General features: G+C 46.3%; 1 protein-coding gene and 1 long non-coding RNA gene across 2 annotated transcripts in view; both read left to right on the top strand.

The window, feature by feature from the left end:
* Positions 1-2,137: 2,137 nt before the first annotated feature.
* On the top strand, positions 2,138-5,076 carry LOC115334688. Its single transcript, XR_003921222.2, has 3 exons — positions 2,138-2,245; positions 3,751-3,821; positions 4,990-5,076. It is a non-coding gene; the product is annotated as an uncharacterized LOC115334688 (long non-coding RNA).
* Positions 5,077-11,719: 6,643 nt separating this feature from the next.
* Positions 11,720-15,653, top strand: part of GAS6 (growth arrest specific 6) — a 41,069-nt gene continuing 37,135 nt past the window's right edge. Inside the window, exons 1-2 of the mRNA XM_029999182.2 lie at positions 11,720-12,029; positions 12,545-12,711. Of these exons, the coding sequence (XP_029855042.1) occupies positions 11,960-12,029; positions 12,545-12,711 (237 nt within the window). The 5' untranslated portion in view covers positions 11,720-11,959. The remainder of the gene's footprint in view (positions 12,030-12,544; positions 12,712-15,653) is intronic.

Here is a 15,653-nt window from a genome sequence, read left to right as displayed (position 1 = left end):
ATGAGGCCACAGCCGAGCACCCTGAGTCGAGAAACCTGAAGCACCGCGGAGGGCAGTCACCTCCACCACGCGCAGCGGACACATACAGCTACGCAGGACGTACGCACGTGGGACCGCACACGAACTCGCGCGTGCTACGGGTTAACCGGCGTGCGGCAGTCACGCCGGTGGCATTGCCACAGCCTCTTAACTTTACGTTTTTGCACCTAACACAAAGCTTTGACCTCAGGAGCCCTTTTCTGGCTGAAGGCTAGAGCGTGGCACTGCCTGTGGGAGACGCGGGGCAGCAGCGACAGCATCTTTCCCCTTCGTCTCCCACCAAACGCCTTGAAAAGCTCTGGCTGGCTTTGCTACAACCACGCTGCACGGCAAGGGCAGCTCCTCTGTGGACGGCGTGCAGCTCGTACAGCCCACACGCAGCGAGTCCCCTGCTTTCGGGATACTGCGTGTGGGATTTTGCGGGCTTCGCCCCCAAAACGTGCATTGGCTGTGCATTTACTGCACCTGCCCTAAGAGCTGGTGTCTGCGCAAGTGATGGACATACCGCAGATTTCTAGTTTTGACGGAGCTGCCGGTGGTACGGAAAGCTGAGCTACTCTTCCAGGCAGCAAAGGCACCTGGCATATAGTGAGCCATGCTGCGAGGATCCTCCCTGCAGCACACATGCAGCCTGAAAGCCTTAAGTAGGCTGGATTTATCTGTTGTTTTTTTCCCCACCCTTTCCTCCCTCCCTCAATACAAACATTTATGTAATAAAATATTTCTAGAGCACAATGTCTAAACAACACACACTTAATAAAAATAAGAACTGGAAAACTTTAGTAAGAAAACAGCTGAAGTTAATCTTCTAGCCAGATAACAACTGAAGGGGTTTTTTTCTTTCCAGATATTAAGGTGTTTTTCTTGTGATAGGTTTGACTTACTCAGGAGTATTCTGCTTAACACTGGCTCCTTAAAGGGGTACTTGAATTTTTTTCTTAGTTATAACCAATGTGTAACTTCTGGGACTCAGAATTTGAATTTCTGGTTAAATAACTTAGAAGCAAACTATAATTACGTGCCTTTTCCTGGTGCAGCTGGTGCCAAACCATAGACGAAAGCAAAGTGATTATAGACAAAGAGCAACCACTGGGTGACCGGGTTTCCTTTGGAGAGAGTCAACACAAGTCATTTATGAATAAATCTAGCGAAGAATCTGCAGCAGAGCCCAGTATCCAGTGTGAGGCTGGGTCCTACATACAATATACAGTCACTGGGTAAAATACTGCAAGAAGCTAACATAGGAGATACCGTAGTCCCTGCTGAGTGTCCTCTCCATACGCCACAGTATCACAATTCTCTTCTCCATCACCTCCACCGCCTCACAGCGTTGTTTATGGGAAGCGAGGGTGCGTTCCTCAGGGACAAGGGGTCGGCACCACGGGCTGAAGAAAGCCCCCAGCCCATGTCCTGCGGTGGGGATGGATTAATCTGCCCCTTGCGCCAGTCTGTAGAAGGGGTTGCTGCCCCTCCAGACCTGCTTTGCCCTCTTTATTCCTTTTAAAGGGGTGTTGCTGCTGTGCTTTGTATGGCGTGCCGGTCTGCCCACATCAAAATGCAGTGGTGCCGGACTGGGTCTTTTGGACCATTGGTTTTTCTGGTTCCAGTCCTTAAGATCCAAGAAGGGCTTTAATTATCGTGGTCTGAGTGTAATTCGTTCAGAGGTTTTCTCAACCGCTTATTCACCTCTTCCTGTGGTAGAGCTTGCAGACCCAGCCGGCATCAGTGACAGCAAAATATATTGCTTTTTGAAGAATCAGACTTTCATTTCAAAATTACTGCTCTGATACAAGCTGAGATGGGGACAAGATTTTCTCTCTCTCAACTTAAAAGGAAACAATAATTCTCTCCTTTTATTTGAATGCTATTCTATCCCATGATTTTTCTCTTTGCCGTAGAAATTTTGAAATCAAGTCAAACACTGGAAAGAAAAGATGGTATTGTAAACCTTGGACATAAAAAAAAAAAAAGCCTTGGACATAAAAAAATAAAGTCAATTCCAGCTTTTCCTGGGTTTTACGTTTGAACTTCCTCACCTCGAGGCTTCAGCTTTCTAGTCTGTAAACAGGAATAATACCTTCCTGTCTCAGAGAAGTGTTATAAGAAGCTTAACTGATTCGTGTTTGTAGGACACTGGGACATGGCAATACGTATGTGGATATGGAGATACACATATGTGAATATTTGGATGCATCTATGGATGGAGGTACAGGCTGTTTTTATTTTTGTGTATGCCTCCTGTTTTTTCTTTTCGCAACATCACTGTCTTCCTAAAGCACAAAGATTTCTTACAGAGAAGAGAACATCGATATGTTTACCTGAAGACTAGCTTGCACAGGAATGAAACGTGGTTTCTTGGCATATACTTCTTGCCCATTTTAAGTACCAATGTTAGAAAGTTTTGGTATTTGATATACGTAGCACAGCACAGGCTCAAAACCAGCCCTCACTAGCAAAGTATTGTCACATTACCTTATCTTTCAGAGCAATCTATAATTGAAAAGGGAAGCAATACTTCACCTAGATATCCCTCTCCCTCCCTAATTTTCCTGGTTAAAATAACATGTTGCTGAACTATGATTTTTTGAATTTAAACCAAAACAGGTCTTCTTTTCTTTCTGTTGCCAGCACCCTCCAAAAGAGCAGACACAGACTCTGCGAGCAGCTCTTTGTTGGGCTGCATCCCATACCCAAGCCCCCCTCAATGCCACCTTTCGTTCCCAGGACTTGCGAGCCGTCCTCTGTACCTCACACCTCCTTTTGGTTTGCTGCTTTGGGTTTTTGAAAGCGTTCTCCTTTCCTCCAGCTTTGGGAGATGGAAATTTCATGGCAGTCGATCACAGGCTGCTCAACAACATGACATCTGGAAACTCCTTCCCTCGATGATGGCAGGCTTACAGCAAGATAACCATCTGCTCTGGCCTCACCACCACTTCCATTTTTCTTTGTCTCCCGCAAAGATGTTAACAGGCCTCATTCACTTCTCATTCCCTCCCAAACCAGACAGCTAGAATTTCCCTTCCAGAAAAAAACAAAACCAAAACAGAACACTTTCTGTTTTAGAAATAAACTCAGAACTCTTGCTATTAGTATTGGTATTAGGAGTAGTATTATCAGCATTATCAAAATATAAATACTCAAATTTCCATTTGGATGGAGAAACCAGCACATCAGATATGCTATTTTCCATTCAAAAAGTAAATCTAAATTTTGATATTTTAAAACATATCTTTGCATGCACTTTCCAAAAATGACTTTTCAGTTTCTCACTTATGGCTATTTCTTGTCCTGCTCTGGTACAATCCCCTCTGCTATTACCTTTTCGCCATCCTTCGCACACACCAGAGGTTACAGCATCCCACTGACAAACGGTGTTGGAACAAGAAGCTAATCAATAAAAGATTACAGAAAGCCCTGTTTTCATTTTGCAACACGGACATGTTAGAATTCTGCTGCAAAGACTCGTCTCCTTTCAATACAAAATAATAAAAATGTAGTCCAGAGGGCAAAATGTCATCTTCGCCATATTTAGTAAATTAGTAAACATATTTTCAGCCACTGAACCTATATGTCTATATATACACACAAACAGGAAGCCGAGGGGGGGGTGTATGTGCACATACTATGGAAATAGCGACTGGCTTCTGTTTAAGGCTCTTCACATTTGTGGAATTTTTCTTATGTTACCCCTTTTGTTTGGCCTTTATTTAGGGACAATAAAAGAATGGATGCACTTGGCTTTAGCAAGGAGGTCAGTGTTTCCTGCTGCTAATAGGAAAAAGGTGGGTGACAAAACCAAAGCCTTGCTGCGCTGATCAGCACAAGAGCTTACTGATGACTTACCAGCTTTTCCACCTGCTTAAAATAAAATGCATCCACAGGAGAAATGGTCCTTGTGGCAACAGGCTGAAATGGTTTTGCTTACTTTGCCAGTAAGGAACTATGTTATCCCAGTAAACAATTTAAAGATGCCATTAAATGGCTCCTATTTTGTTCTATTAAACCTGGCAAATGATAAGCTAGGTTTCTACTCTGGTATTATTCAGCTCCTTTCTATACAATTTAACAGCTGGAAATGAGAAGGCGGCAGCTCCTTGTTCCTAGGCAACTCTCCCCAACCAGCAGCAGCTGCCCCAGGGACCAGGGTTTGGGAGCTGCTCTGCAGCGACAGCTCTTCTCCGGGATCAATGCACGGAGGCTGCTTCAGCGTGGGGTCCCCTCTAAGAGCTCAGAGCATTTGCAAGAGCCACATCTCATGCAGATTATGGTTTCGACTCTCAGCATCCCATTATATTGTGTCATATAGCTGGGAGTTTAGCCACTGACTTCCAAGAAGACAACTTTTTTCAATATACAAGTGATTTTTAAGTTATGTGTTTATTGCTTTGAGTTAACGAGCACAATAAAGAATACATCATGCTCTTCCGGCAAGAAGCCCATTTCAAAGGCATTAATGGCTATCAGTATACTCCCTCCTGCCTCAGCGAGACAGCTCACACTCACATAATCTCTCAGCAAGTCCACTTGCCAACTCAGTGGTTTTGTTATCCCTGGTGCAGTTTTGTAGGGCATAACACACTGTATGGGCTTATATTTGTTCTTACTGTTTTGCCGCAATGTTCTTTTACTCCTCATGTCACCCTTGAATTTATATATATGTATTTTAGGCTTTATTCAAGCAACTAAAAATCCCCCAGAAAAGAAGCACATGTGGAATGCATAGGAATAGAAACCATGATTACCTCATACATAGTATATTAATATACAGCTGGCCTAATAAAACACAAATCACACCCACTAGCAATATTTATGAAACACCTTACATCACTCAAAAGTTCATTCATATTCAAAGTCTGGTTTGGGATTTGGGCTTGTTGAACTCCTGTCCTCAGTGTAGGTCAGAAATGTGCTCCAGATGTTGACACCGCCTTTTCTCTTGACTCTTTCCAGGCAATCAGACAGGTCGCCTTAGTTTCTTCATCACTGGGACGCCTCATGTTTTAACTCAGCACATTTCCAGTGGGATGAAGACAACAGCGAAGAGAAAAGAAGAAACAGATCCTTCCACGTTGGTGCAATGCTTCGACGCAAGGTTCAGTTGTCTTGGCTGCAGAGCAGCATTCAGCAGGCAAACCAACGGCCCTGAAGAGAAACTGGTCCCTTGCAAAGGTTATTCCTCTGGTCATTCAGTCCAGCATATGGACATGGGCACGATTAGCACCTGCAGGAAAAGGAGCCTTTCTCTTTTTCTCCCTCCAGCATAATGCATCACTGTCAGAAAATGGGTTTTGGATCCCTCATTGAAGAGTGATACTAGTTTTGGAGTCTCTTACGAAGTTTCTTTTTAAGTAAATGATGTGTGAAAGAGGAATAACCTTTCTTCTACATCTCTCTCCATGCATCCAGCTCCATTTCTTTACCCAAGTCTTTTTTTTCCTCTCTCTAATCTACATTTGCTTATTCTTCTCATCCATTTCTTCCTCCACTAAAATTAAGCATATTTTGAAAGTTAACCCTTTTCTTATTGAGTTAATATATGCTAATCACTCAAAAGAGCTAAGCGGTATAATGGGACCTTTTCTGTGTTTCTTATTATTAGAAAATGTTTAATTTGAACATACTGGATAAGAGGAATTTTATGCCATTAGCATTATTGGAGACCTCTTGATGAAATTTCACATCCTCCTACAAAAACATTGGCCTGATCTAAACAAAGACACATGTTTGTGTGGCTCCAGGAAGGATTTATATTTGGAAGAGGAGAGAGTAATTTTTCATATTTATCCAGGGATGTGAATATAGCCTGAATCAAAGCATGGCTTCTAATTGTTCTTATCTGCAGGTTCTCATCTTTCTGACGGATCCTTTTTCATCGCCATTCTCATGTTACATCAATCTGTATCTTTGAATAAGGTTTCACACATGCATTAGTAACATCTTTCAACGGAGCTGCATGACCATCCGTCGTTACACTGAGCGCCTTGAAATCTTCTTAGAAGGCTTGCATCCTATTCTTTTTTTACCCTTCCAGCTTTCTCTTCTCATTAATACAAACAGATTACAATTTTGATTTATTTTGATTCATTTTACAGCCAGACATTAAGTGAAGCTGACGTATTTCAAACTCTGTTGTTTTTAAAAAGGAAAGTGCGGGCTGTGCAAAAAGCCCCAGCTCATCTGTGTCAGTGCACTTTAGGAGAAGGTCCAGCCTGATCCATCACTTGGGTTTCCCAAGCAGCAGGGGTTGCATTGGTACCATGAACACTCGGTGTTCAATTCCTGCTGCTGATGAGAAGAAATCTTAAATCTTTAGCCTGGTAACCCATACTTTTTCTCATTAACTTAGGTCCATCTGGGGAAGTTCCACACACTGCTATAGGAGCTTCTTCATCTTTGGGTGAAGCAGAAATACAAATCCTCAGCTCTTCTTCAAAATGATGCTGTTTCAGTAAGGATTTTCTGTGTGATTTTTCCACACCATCAAAATTTGTGTGTGTGTGCATGTGTGTGTGTGTGCGAAGACAGTAGGATATTTGGAGTGCTGCTTTTTTGATGTAAATTACCTGTCAGGGACATCCCAGAGCTATATATAGTCTGTCTGCCCACAGTGGTTCCAGTTTGTGAGCTCCCTTCCCTGCCTGCTCTCATGTGGGTGAAAATCAAGATGTTTTTCGACCTCTACAGAATTTTAATGCCAAATAGCAACATAAAGAGATACGATAGAAGCATTTAGTGATGGTACGATGGGCACTTTATCCTCAAGCAAGAAATCTATTACACCTTAACATAATATCCTTAACTGGATAACAGACACGCAAAGGCAGGCGCGTGGTAAAGGATCTGGGCTTCCCTGACAAAGAAGTTAACTCCCCAATCTAACGGTTGGATCCCAGGGTTCCAGAGGTAGGTCTTTTCCCAAATGGAGGAAAGCAAAGCTATTCTTTTCAAAGCTGTTCTTTTCAAAGCTGTTCTTTCAAAGGGAGTAAGAAGTAAAAAGCAGAGTCGGTTATGTAAGGACTTCTTCCAGTTTCTCCTTCTCTGCAACCTCTTCTTGCCATGACAAATAAAACAGCCTCGTCGGGCTTCCTGCCTCCCAGGTGCTCGGTGCTAACTGCATCGTGGTGACTCAGGTTGCACAGAAGAGATCCTCTGCTCCCCCATGCCCACCTCATCCCTTCGATGACCTGCAGCGGTATTTAACAAACAGGGAGCCACGATGTACCGTAGGCTGGGGCAGGAGTTCTGGTGCTTTTGCTCAGTGCCATTTAGTCTGACAGATCACACGTGGAGGACGGTGGCATGTTCTGCCCAGGAGTTTGCACGTGGCCTCGCTTGCCGCAGAGGGGATGCCACTGCTCAGGTGAGCAATTTGGTTTTGCTGGTGCCTAAAGTCATTTTCGGTCATCATTTTGACCTGTAATGAAAGGAAATCCCATTGACCTGGAACCAAGACAGGCGCGGAGGGGACGATGACAGTTCAGCGCTTCCTGTCCTTGAAATCTCCAGTTTATGATGCCAGTTTATTTCCTGGCATCAGGCTGTGAATTGTAGTTCACACAACTAAGCAGCAAGTTCCAGATCTCAATGTGCTGAGCATATTTGGCATGTGCCCAGCCTGTAGGGCATTCAGGTCAAGGATCATGGAATCAGCTTGCTTACTCTCACAGGGATGTGCTGGTTAAGTATGCTGCCTTCCACAGTCATTTAATTCTTTAAACATTCTGATGTAATCTCACATCCTTTTACTCCTCCCTCCTCATAGAATAGAAAAAAAAAAATAGGAATGTCATTTTTTGAGCACTTCTGAAGGAAAAAGAACAAGCAATGAATGTGGAATGAGTATGTGAAACAGTCACTTGTCCCTAAAATCTGAGATACTTTGACAGTAGGACGCAAGTCTAATCAATTTTTCCTTGAGGACAAACAAGTACATTACATGGAAAAGCTGGTCCTTCAGAAGTCGACAAGAACCATCCCCCCTGTAGTGCCCCTGGCTGAAGGAATGATGGATGGAAGGAAGGAAGGGCACACTTGGGAATACCTTCCTCTTCTCCATAACTCAGTATCTAAAGTTGTGGGGTCTATTTACTCATTTTAGGACACTTTAGTTTCATTCTACAGTACGGTACCTACAAATGTAATTAGCTGCAGGAACCTAAAGGAACTTTGCTGAGTTATACCTTCTTTCACTACACTTCTGCAGCTTGGCTATGTACTACGCACTGGTTTGCACTGACAGGCAAATGCTACCTTGGTTTTTGGTTTGGGATTAGGTAAGGAAGATGAACCAACCGATACTCATCAGAATTTGGAATAACTGACTCAAGCTCTGTTACCTGGCAAATTATTTTTTTTCATTTTTGGTCTTTAACAAACACCTTCTAGTGGTATTTTTAATCACTTCTCTCGAAATTTGTTAAATTTGGGCCATATTTCTGGTTAGTGCCTAGAAACCAATGGAATCTAATCCTACAGGTTCAGATTTACATCTGGAAAGCTCTGTGCCTGGACTACTTCAAAGACAAAAGGGAGCCTAAAATGGGACATGCTGAGAGTACAAGCAGTTCATATAATGTTGTTTTAATATTTTCTGCATTATTTTTCTATCCTGTTTTTTATGTTCCCTAAGACCTCACTGGGATAGCTGAGATCAGATGGTATAAAGCCATGAATTCTGAAGAAAATGAAACCGGTGCTTTATGCAACTCATTACTTTAATCTGCCTTAAATGCTACAGTGCCAGAAGAATGGAAGGTGGAAAATGTGACTGTTAAAAGGACTTCTGGGCTCACCCAGATCAGTGTTTGATGTCTGTGCCAGGCAACTTACTGGAAACTATAATAAAGAATAGTATTAATAAACTGAATGACATGCTGGAGAAGAATCAGCATTGCATATCAAGTAGGATGTCATGTTTTGCAAACCCATTAGAGGTTCAAGGAGTGATTTTTATATAGATCAGGATGGTTCTGATAACATTACATAGCTGGATTTTCAGAAAGCTTTTTGACCTGATCTTTCACCACAGACTCGCGAAGTGTATTCATATGGAATAAAAGCAAAAGGATAAAAAACATCTAAAAGAAAAGAAACTCATCATTAGATTACACAATCGGTTTCCAGAACCCACAAAAATCTCTGCTGTTCAACATCTTCAGAAATTTTATGGAGAAGTTTAATGCCATGAGGACAGTTGGCAGATAGTACAAAATTTGTCTGAACAGTCAAATCTTAAACTGGCAATCAAGAATTTCAGAAGACCTTTAGGAAAAAGAAATACTTTTCTGTTGGCTTAGTGAGCTGAATTGATTTGCTGTGAGGTCCCATCAGTGACAAAACCATACAAAGATCGGGGAGGCAGAATTGTGCATCCAGGGCTAGGGTGGAAGCATAGAGGGAAGGAAGAGTGAGTGGCACAACCTGTTTGGGTAGCAAGAAGCTGTTAGATTAGCTCAGCCGTATTGCTTGATAGCACTTTTAATGTGACAGGGTGATAAATGACAAGTGAAATTTAATATACGGACACACAAAGTGATGCACCCATGGAAGGCAACCCTCACCATATGTATACACTGGGAAAATAGCAACTCTACTCAGGAAAGAGGTCTCAGACCTTTCGTTCATAGCTCTTTGAAAAGAACAGGTCAGGCAGTAAAAAGGAACCCGTGGAATGTTTGGAAATAGTAAGAAAAAAACAAAAGTAAGACAAAAGCAGGACAGTGCTGCTGCAAACCCACATCTTGAATATTGCATATAGTTTTCTCCACTTCATCTGAAGAGAAGTATAAATAGAAAAGATACAGAGAAGGATGAAAACAAAGATGGGGAATGGCTTCTGTATGAGGGGCACTGGCTGCAGTCCCACAGCAGCCTACAGATTTACTGCTGCAATCCCACTCCACACCTCTTCGTCCTGTCGTCGAGCTGGTTCAGCACAGTAACCTGGTAGAACCCATACACGCACAGAAAAAAGGGAAGAGTTTTCTGCCATGTGAGAGAGCTGAAACGGCACAGCCACATCTCCGGACATGGGCAGGGGGACACACGACGGAGGGAGGAAAGTGGCAGCCAGTCCTAGGAAATCTCTGCCTGCAGCTATAGCTTCACAAGCTGTTTCGGCCAGCTCTGCTGCTGAAATGAGCAGGGCCACACTCCCTTCGCTTGTGGCTACTCGCTGCCACCCCTGAAAGCCTCTGCCTTTTGGTGTCTGTGCAGCTGTGCAGCAACTCAGTGGGGGAACTGATCTGAATTAAAATCAATCATTTTTGTTGGGTTACTCTGATCAGGTTCGCTGCATGCCAGCGCAAGAAGTGGATGTGACCAAAGGACAGGAACAAGCAACGGGGACTGGTGGGACTGCCTCTTTGAGCAATGCCAGCTCAAAGGGGTTTGGAAACAAATAATAGACCAAAGCTCCATAGTTTAGGAAAAGGGATGGCTCTGAAAGCATATGAGAGAAGTCTATAAAATGGCATGGTGAAAACAGATAGGGCATGATAATTCATTATTTCTTAGATGATGAAAATTCAAGCACCCTAGAAAATCATTAAGCGCTGGATTTAAAACTGCTGGGGAAATGTTCCTGTCTAGCCTTTGTGCACATTTGGGACCTTGCTGCCACTCCTGGAGGCCAGAAGTAACAGCGGATCAAAAAGCTGTTTGACAAATTCATGGAGAAGAGGTACATTTGTGGCTGTTAGCATGACAGCAGACACAGTTTTTTCCAGAGAGAGCTCTTCCTCTGCACTTCAGAAGCTGAAAACAGAAAGAAAAGACCACTCCATGGTGGTTGATGTGTTTTTATACCTCTTGCCTATATGTGTACTATTGGCCATTGTCAGGCAGAAGATACGAGCCTAGGGATGGTTGCTTTGAATGAGTAGGCTGGCTCTTATGCTTTCATGTGCTTTTACTTCAACTATATGTAATATAAATACATTGTTTACATTTGTCACATTGTGTTTGCAGCAATTTATTGTGGAGACACAAAGTCTGTATTAGATACACCTAAATACTAAAATTACACTAGACGAGTTCTTTTTTTCACCCCAGTTACGCCATTACTCCAGAACGTGGTTTAGTGGGCATGGATGATGGTTGGACTCGATGACCTTGAAGGTCTTTTCCAACCTAAATGATTCTATGATTAAAGTCACCTTGAAGAATGCATAGATTTGGTGTTACTCAAGTCGCCCGTCACGTTTCCCCACCTGCAGGGCAGCACGGAGGACAGGGGCAGCTTTGAAGGGGTGGCAATAGGCAGTCGAAGCGCGGACCCGGCTTGCAGCTCACGGGGTTTCCCACATCGGACGTGTCCCGTGTAACTACGGATGGACGAAGGACAGCAAAGGACGGCTTAGCAACGTATCGGTGTAAACCACATCCACCTCTTCCCTGAGGAGTTTATCCTAAAATAGCGGAATAAACCGAAAACGTGGTGCGAAGCAAATACGTTACCGGGGTGCGGGGAGAGGCCAAGTTCCTAATTTAAGGCGGGACTGGGTTGGGTGCCAGCTTCTCCCTCTCCGGTGATGAGCCCCGCAGCTCCTCCAGAGATGCGCCCGCCAGCGCAGCCCGGCCGGAGGTAAAGGGACCCGCCTTCCCCTCCGCTCCCCGGGCCCTGCTGTCCGCCCATCGGCCCGACTCCCCGTTAAATACTCCCCCGCGGCGCAGCGCGGCTCGGCGCGGCCTTGGCCCGGCAGGTACGAGGGGCCGGGCCGTCGCCCCGCCGTGAGGTGTGTCCCTTTAGCCGGGGCTCGGCGGTGACTTGGCCGAACGATCGGGTAGGACGGGCGAGCAGCCCTCCCCGGCTCGGCGCTCCCGCAGTAGCAGCGCCTTCCCCGCCCGCGCTGCCGCCGCCGCCCAGCTCCGTTCCGCTCCGCCAGCGCCCGGCCCCGGCCCCGGCCCCAGCCGCCGCATCATGCCGCATCCCGCGGCTCCCCTCGGGGCCGCCCTGCTGCTCGTCCTGCTGGCGGCGGACTCCTCACAGAGTGAGTACTGAGGGGACGGCGGCGGGGGACGGACACACACACACACACACACCGGGGGGGGGGGGGGTGTCTGTCCTTCCCGCCCACGCCGCCCCGACATCGCCCACCGGCCCCGTGTGGTGGGAGTGCGGGGTGGGGGGGGGGGGTACGCTGGGGCTGAGGTGAAGGTGGCGGGGGATGCGGAGCTTCACGGCTGGGGCTGGGGGGCCGGCGGCGTGAGGGGGCCGGCGGCGTGAGGGGGCCGGCGGCGTGAGGGGGCCGGCGGCGTGAGGGGGCCGCGCCGACCCACGGGAGGCGGCGGCGGCGGGGGGGGGGGGGGGGTGCCGGGTAGGGAGGGTGCTCGGTGCCACACGGCGAGGCGGTGGGTGACCCCTGGCCGGGCGGTTTGGTGTGGGTGTAGAGGGCGGCCAGGCGGGCTCAGCTGTTCGCCGTTGCCTCTCCTTCCTCCTGCTCCTCTCCTCCTCCTCCTCCTCGACCCCCCCCCCCCCCCGCCGGCCCGGGTTTCGGCGGCCCAGCCGTGCTGCTGCGCGCCCCGGAGGCTGCCCAGTTCCTGAGGCAGAGGCAGCGGCGAGCCTACCAGATCTTCGAGGAGACCAAGCAAGGGCACCTGGAGAGGGAGTGCGTGGAGGAGCACTGCAGCAAGGAGGAGGCCCGGGAGGTTTTTGAGAACGACCCCGAGACGGTAAGGGCGCAGAGCCGCCGCCGGGATTTGGGTGGGTTGTCCGGCTTTGCCCTCCCGCCCTCCTTCCCGCCATCTGGGGCTGCCTGCGCAGCTGGGGAAGCCCTTGAGAGGAGGAGGAGGAGGAGGAGGAGGAGGAACCAGAATCGTGGGGGGAATGACTGGAAGCCACAGGGTGTAACTAGCACTCGGCCTGCTCAAGGGCTCTGTCCGTGCTGTCCAGTTAGAAGTGCCTGGGTGAGGGTGGCCTGGCCTGGCCTGGCCTGGGTGAGGGCGGTCTGGGTGAGCAGCCCAGCCTGGTGCCTGCTGCCATGACCGCTGTCTCCAGAGAGCGGAAGGGCCCTGTTCCCCTGCGGTGTAAATCCATGAAGCCAGATCAGTGCGACCTAACGCTATGGGCTTCTCTGGACACCTTACCATCGCTCTTTCCTTCACGCTCCCATCCCAGCTGTATTTAAAATCCCCTTGATGGTGTGGTGCATGTCAGAATAGGGGTTTCTCAGAAGAAGTATGTCGTAAACACACTTTAATCCTTTTTAGGCCATATTCAGCTTGGTTCAGCATTTTTGAATCAGTAGGTTCAGGACCTGACACTACAACAGCAGGAGAGCACGTGTGCAGGAATGTGGTACTGCTGCACTTCTAACACTAAGCGTGGATTCACACAGTTACAGCCTGCACACCGCACGTGGAGCTGGCTTTCCCAGTCTTCTCAAGGCTGACTTTCACTTCAGTCTTCTCTGCACTTTGGACAGCGTGTGGATGCAGTTGTGTTGCTTTACTAAGCTTGGCTTACTCTTCCAGTTACTTTACACCTCCTCTCCACGCTGTTTTGGATAGGCTTCTCTCATTGCTGAGATTATCTGGCATTGATTTAGCAGTGGGAAGTAGATTCTTCTTGGTGTTCAAACTGAAGCTTGATATTGCACAGCGTGTTCCTGTTAATGGTATGGTGCTCTAGGGAGAAGATAGGACAGAGAGAGAGAGAGAGAGTGTGTGTGTGTGTGTGTGTGTGTGACAGAGACACACACCACAGGCAAGGGAGGGACTTGGGAGATGTTTTATGCTTCGGTCAGACAAGTCTTGACATGTGTGCTTCATTAGCAGGCTCAGCGCTGGATATAGAGTGCAGTAGCTTGTTGTCACAAGGCAGTAGTAAGTACAGCAAAAATGTTGTGATGCTGGCTTTTCTTTTTGACAATCTTTAATTTAGAGCTTAATACGGAGCACTTGCCCAGGCCGTGTTTAACGGTGCACCTCTTATGTGTACGTGCAGTCACATCTGCATGCAGCAGTGTTTGCTTCTGTCCTGTAAAACTGAGCTAATACAGAATATGGATAACTGTAATGTGGTGAGAGTGGCTGGTACAACTATTCCCATATTCACGTTGAATAACATAACTTTAACCTCAGTATAGATATTCACCATATAGCAGCAAATGCAGGAAAAAATATCCCAAATGTGATTTTGTAGCATTCTGGAAAAAAGGTGATCTGAGGTCACCAGTTTTGCTAACTGGCTTCTGGCCAAGAAAGTAGCCAAAGGCGATGCATGGATAGATCAGTTTAGGGGGTGGTAGGCTGTGTAAATGTGTCAGGGGTTTTTAACAGTATTTGGTACTTATTTTGTGTCTTGGAAAAAATATACAGTATTCCTACTGTAATGAAAATAATGACATCATTTTGGTTTAAAATCTTTTAATGTGTAATATAATTCTCTAAGATCCAGTCATGCTATTTAAGCGTGTTTTGCAGGACAATGCAAACTTTCTGTCATTGCAAATGATTTTGATTTTTTTTTTGGTGCATTTCCTTCGTTACTGCAGCTAGGTCTCTCTCTAGCTCTGAAAACCCCTGGAGAAATACCACTAAGGCTAGATGAGCTTCTAGTGTCTGTGCCCCCTTGCTTATTTTACATGCGCTTCTACACCAAAGTGCTGTAATTTATAATACTTTTAGGTCTGCAGTGACATAAGATCCTACCTTTTCTGAAACACAAACCTCCCAAGAGCTGCAAACTTGCTTGTTACGTGCGGTGTGTCCTACTCCTTGCTGTTACTTTGCTTCAATTTGACTGGGAAGCAAGCGTGCCACTGCCTATCAGGGGGATTTATGGCCCTTCCTATCCATTTTGCAATCAGTATGTGACATGAAGGCAGCAGCTGCTGTTCAGTAGCAGTTTTCTAATGCACGGTGGCAGAGGTCATGTGTGCGGGCTGTTATTACTCTACCCGTTGGAAGCCTTCAGTGCTTTGTAAGGCATAGGTGACTACTCTTCTGGCAGCATTTGTGGATTTGATGGACAGAGTATTAATACGCACCTGAGGTAATGGAATTGTTTCTTAAACGCTAGGAAGTTATCATGCTGTCATTTCACCGATGCTGCGTTGTACGTCCTGTCCTGGTGACTGACACAAGAAGGAAGCTAGCTGAGACAGACTTGACTCAGGGAAGATGAAAACTGTTGATAAACAACGCCTAGCAGTTTGAGGAATTACAGTAACTGCAGTCATGCTTCAGCCTATTGTCAGGCTGTAGCTGATCTATGCTGGTAAAGTGAGGACTTTTTATTGACCAGGGAAATGTACAGATTGCTGTTGACAGCTGATGATTCCGTGTAGTTTAGGAAGGCTGAAATTTTTGTCTCTGCCTGCTGAACCTGGTCACAGGGATTAACTACTTAGGTTGTAGCAGAAAGAAACGGCTGCACTTCTTGTCCTGCGCTGAGCCTTGTGGCTACCCTCGCAGTAGGCAAGCAGTGAGGAACGCATCAGTGCACTGCTGATCTGTGCTGTTGCATCTCCCAGGTTTTATGCTTTAAAGCGCCAGATGAGCACGAATGTAGGCATTGGCTGTTTACTGTCCCATGGGAGCAGTGGTCTTTCAGCCTTGACAGCTGAAGGTTAGTTTGAGATTAGTTAATAGCTTGCTGCTTCTCTGTTTGA

Source organism: Aquila chrysaetos, chromosome 23 (genome assembly GCF_900496995.4).
Source record: "Aquila chrysaetos chrysaetos chromosome 23, bAquChr1.4, whole genome shotgun sequence".
In the NCBI taxonomy this organism is placed as follows: Eukaryota; Metazoa; Chordata; class Aves; order Accipitriformes; family Accipitridae; genus Aquila; species Aquila chrysaetos.
The sequence above is the reverse complement of the archived record's forward strand: the minus strand, read 5'-3'. Positions and strand labels throughout refer to the sequence as shown.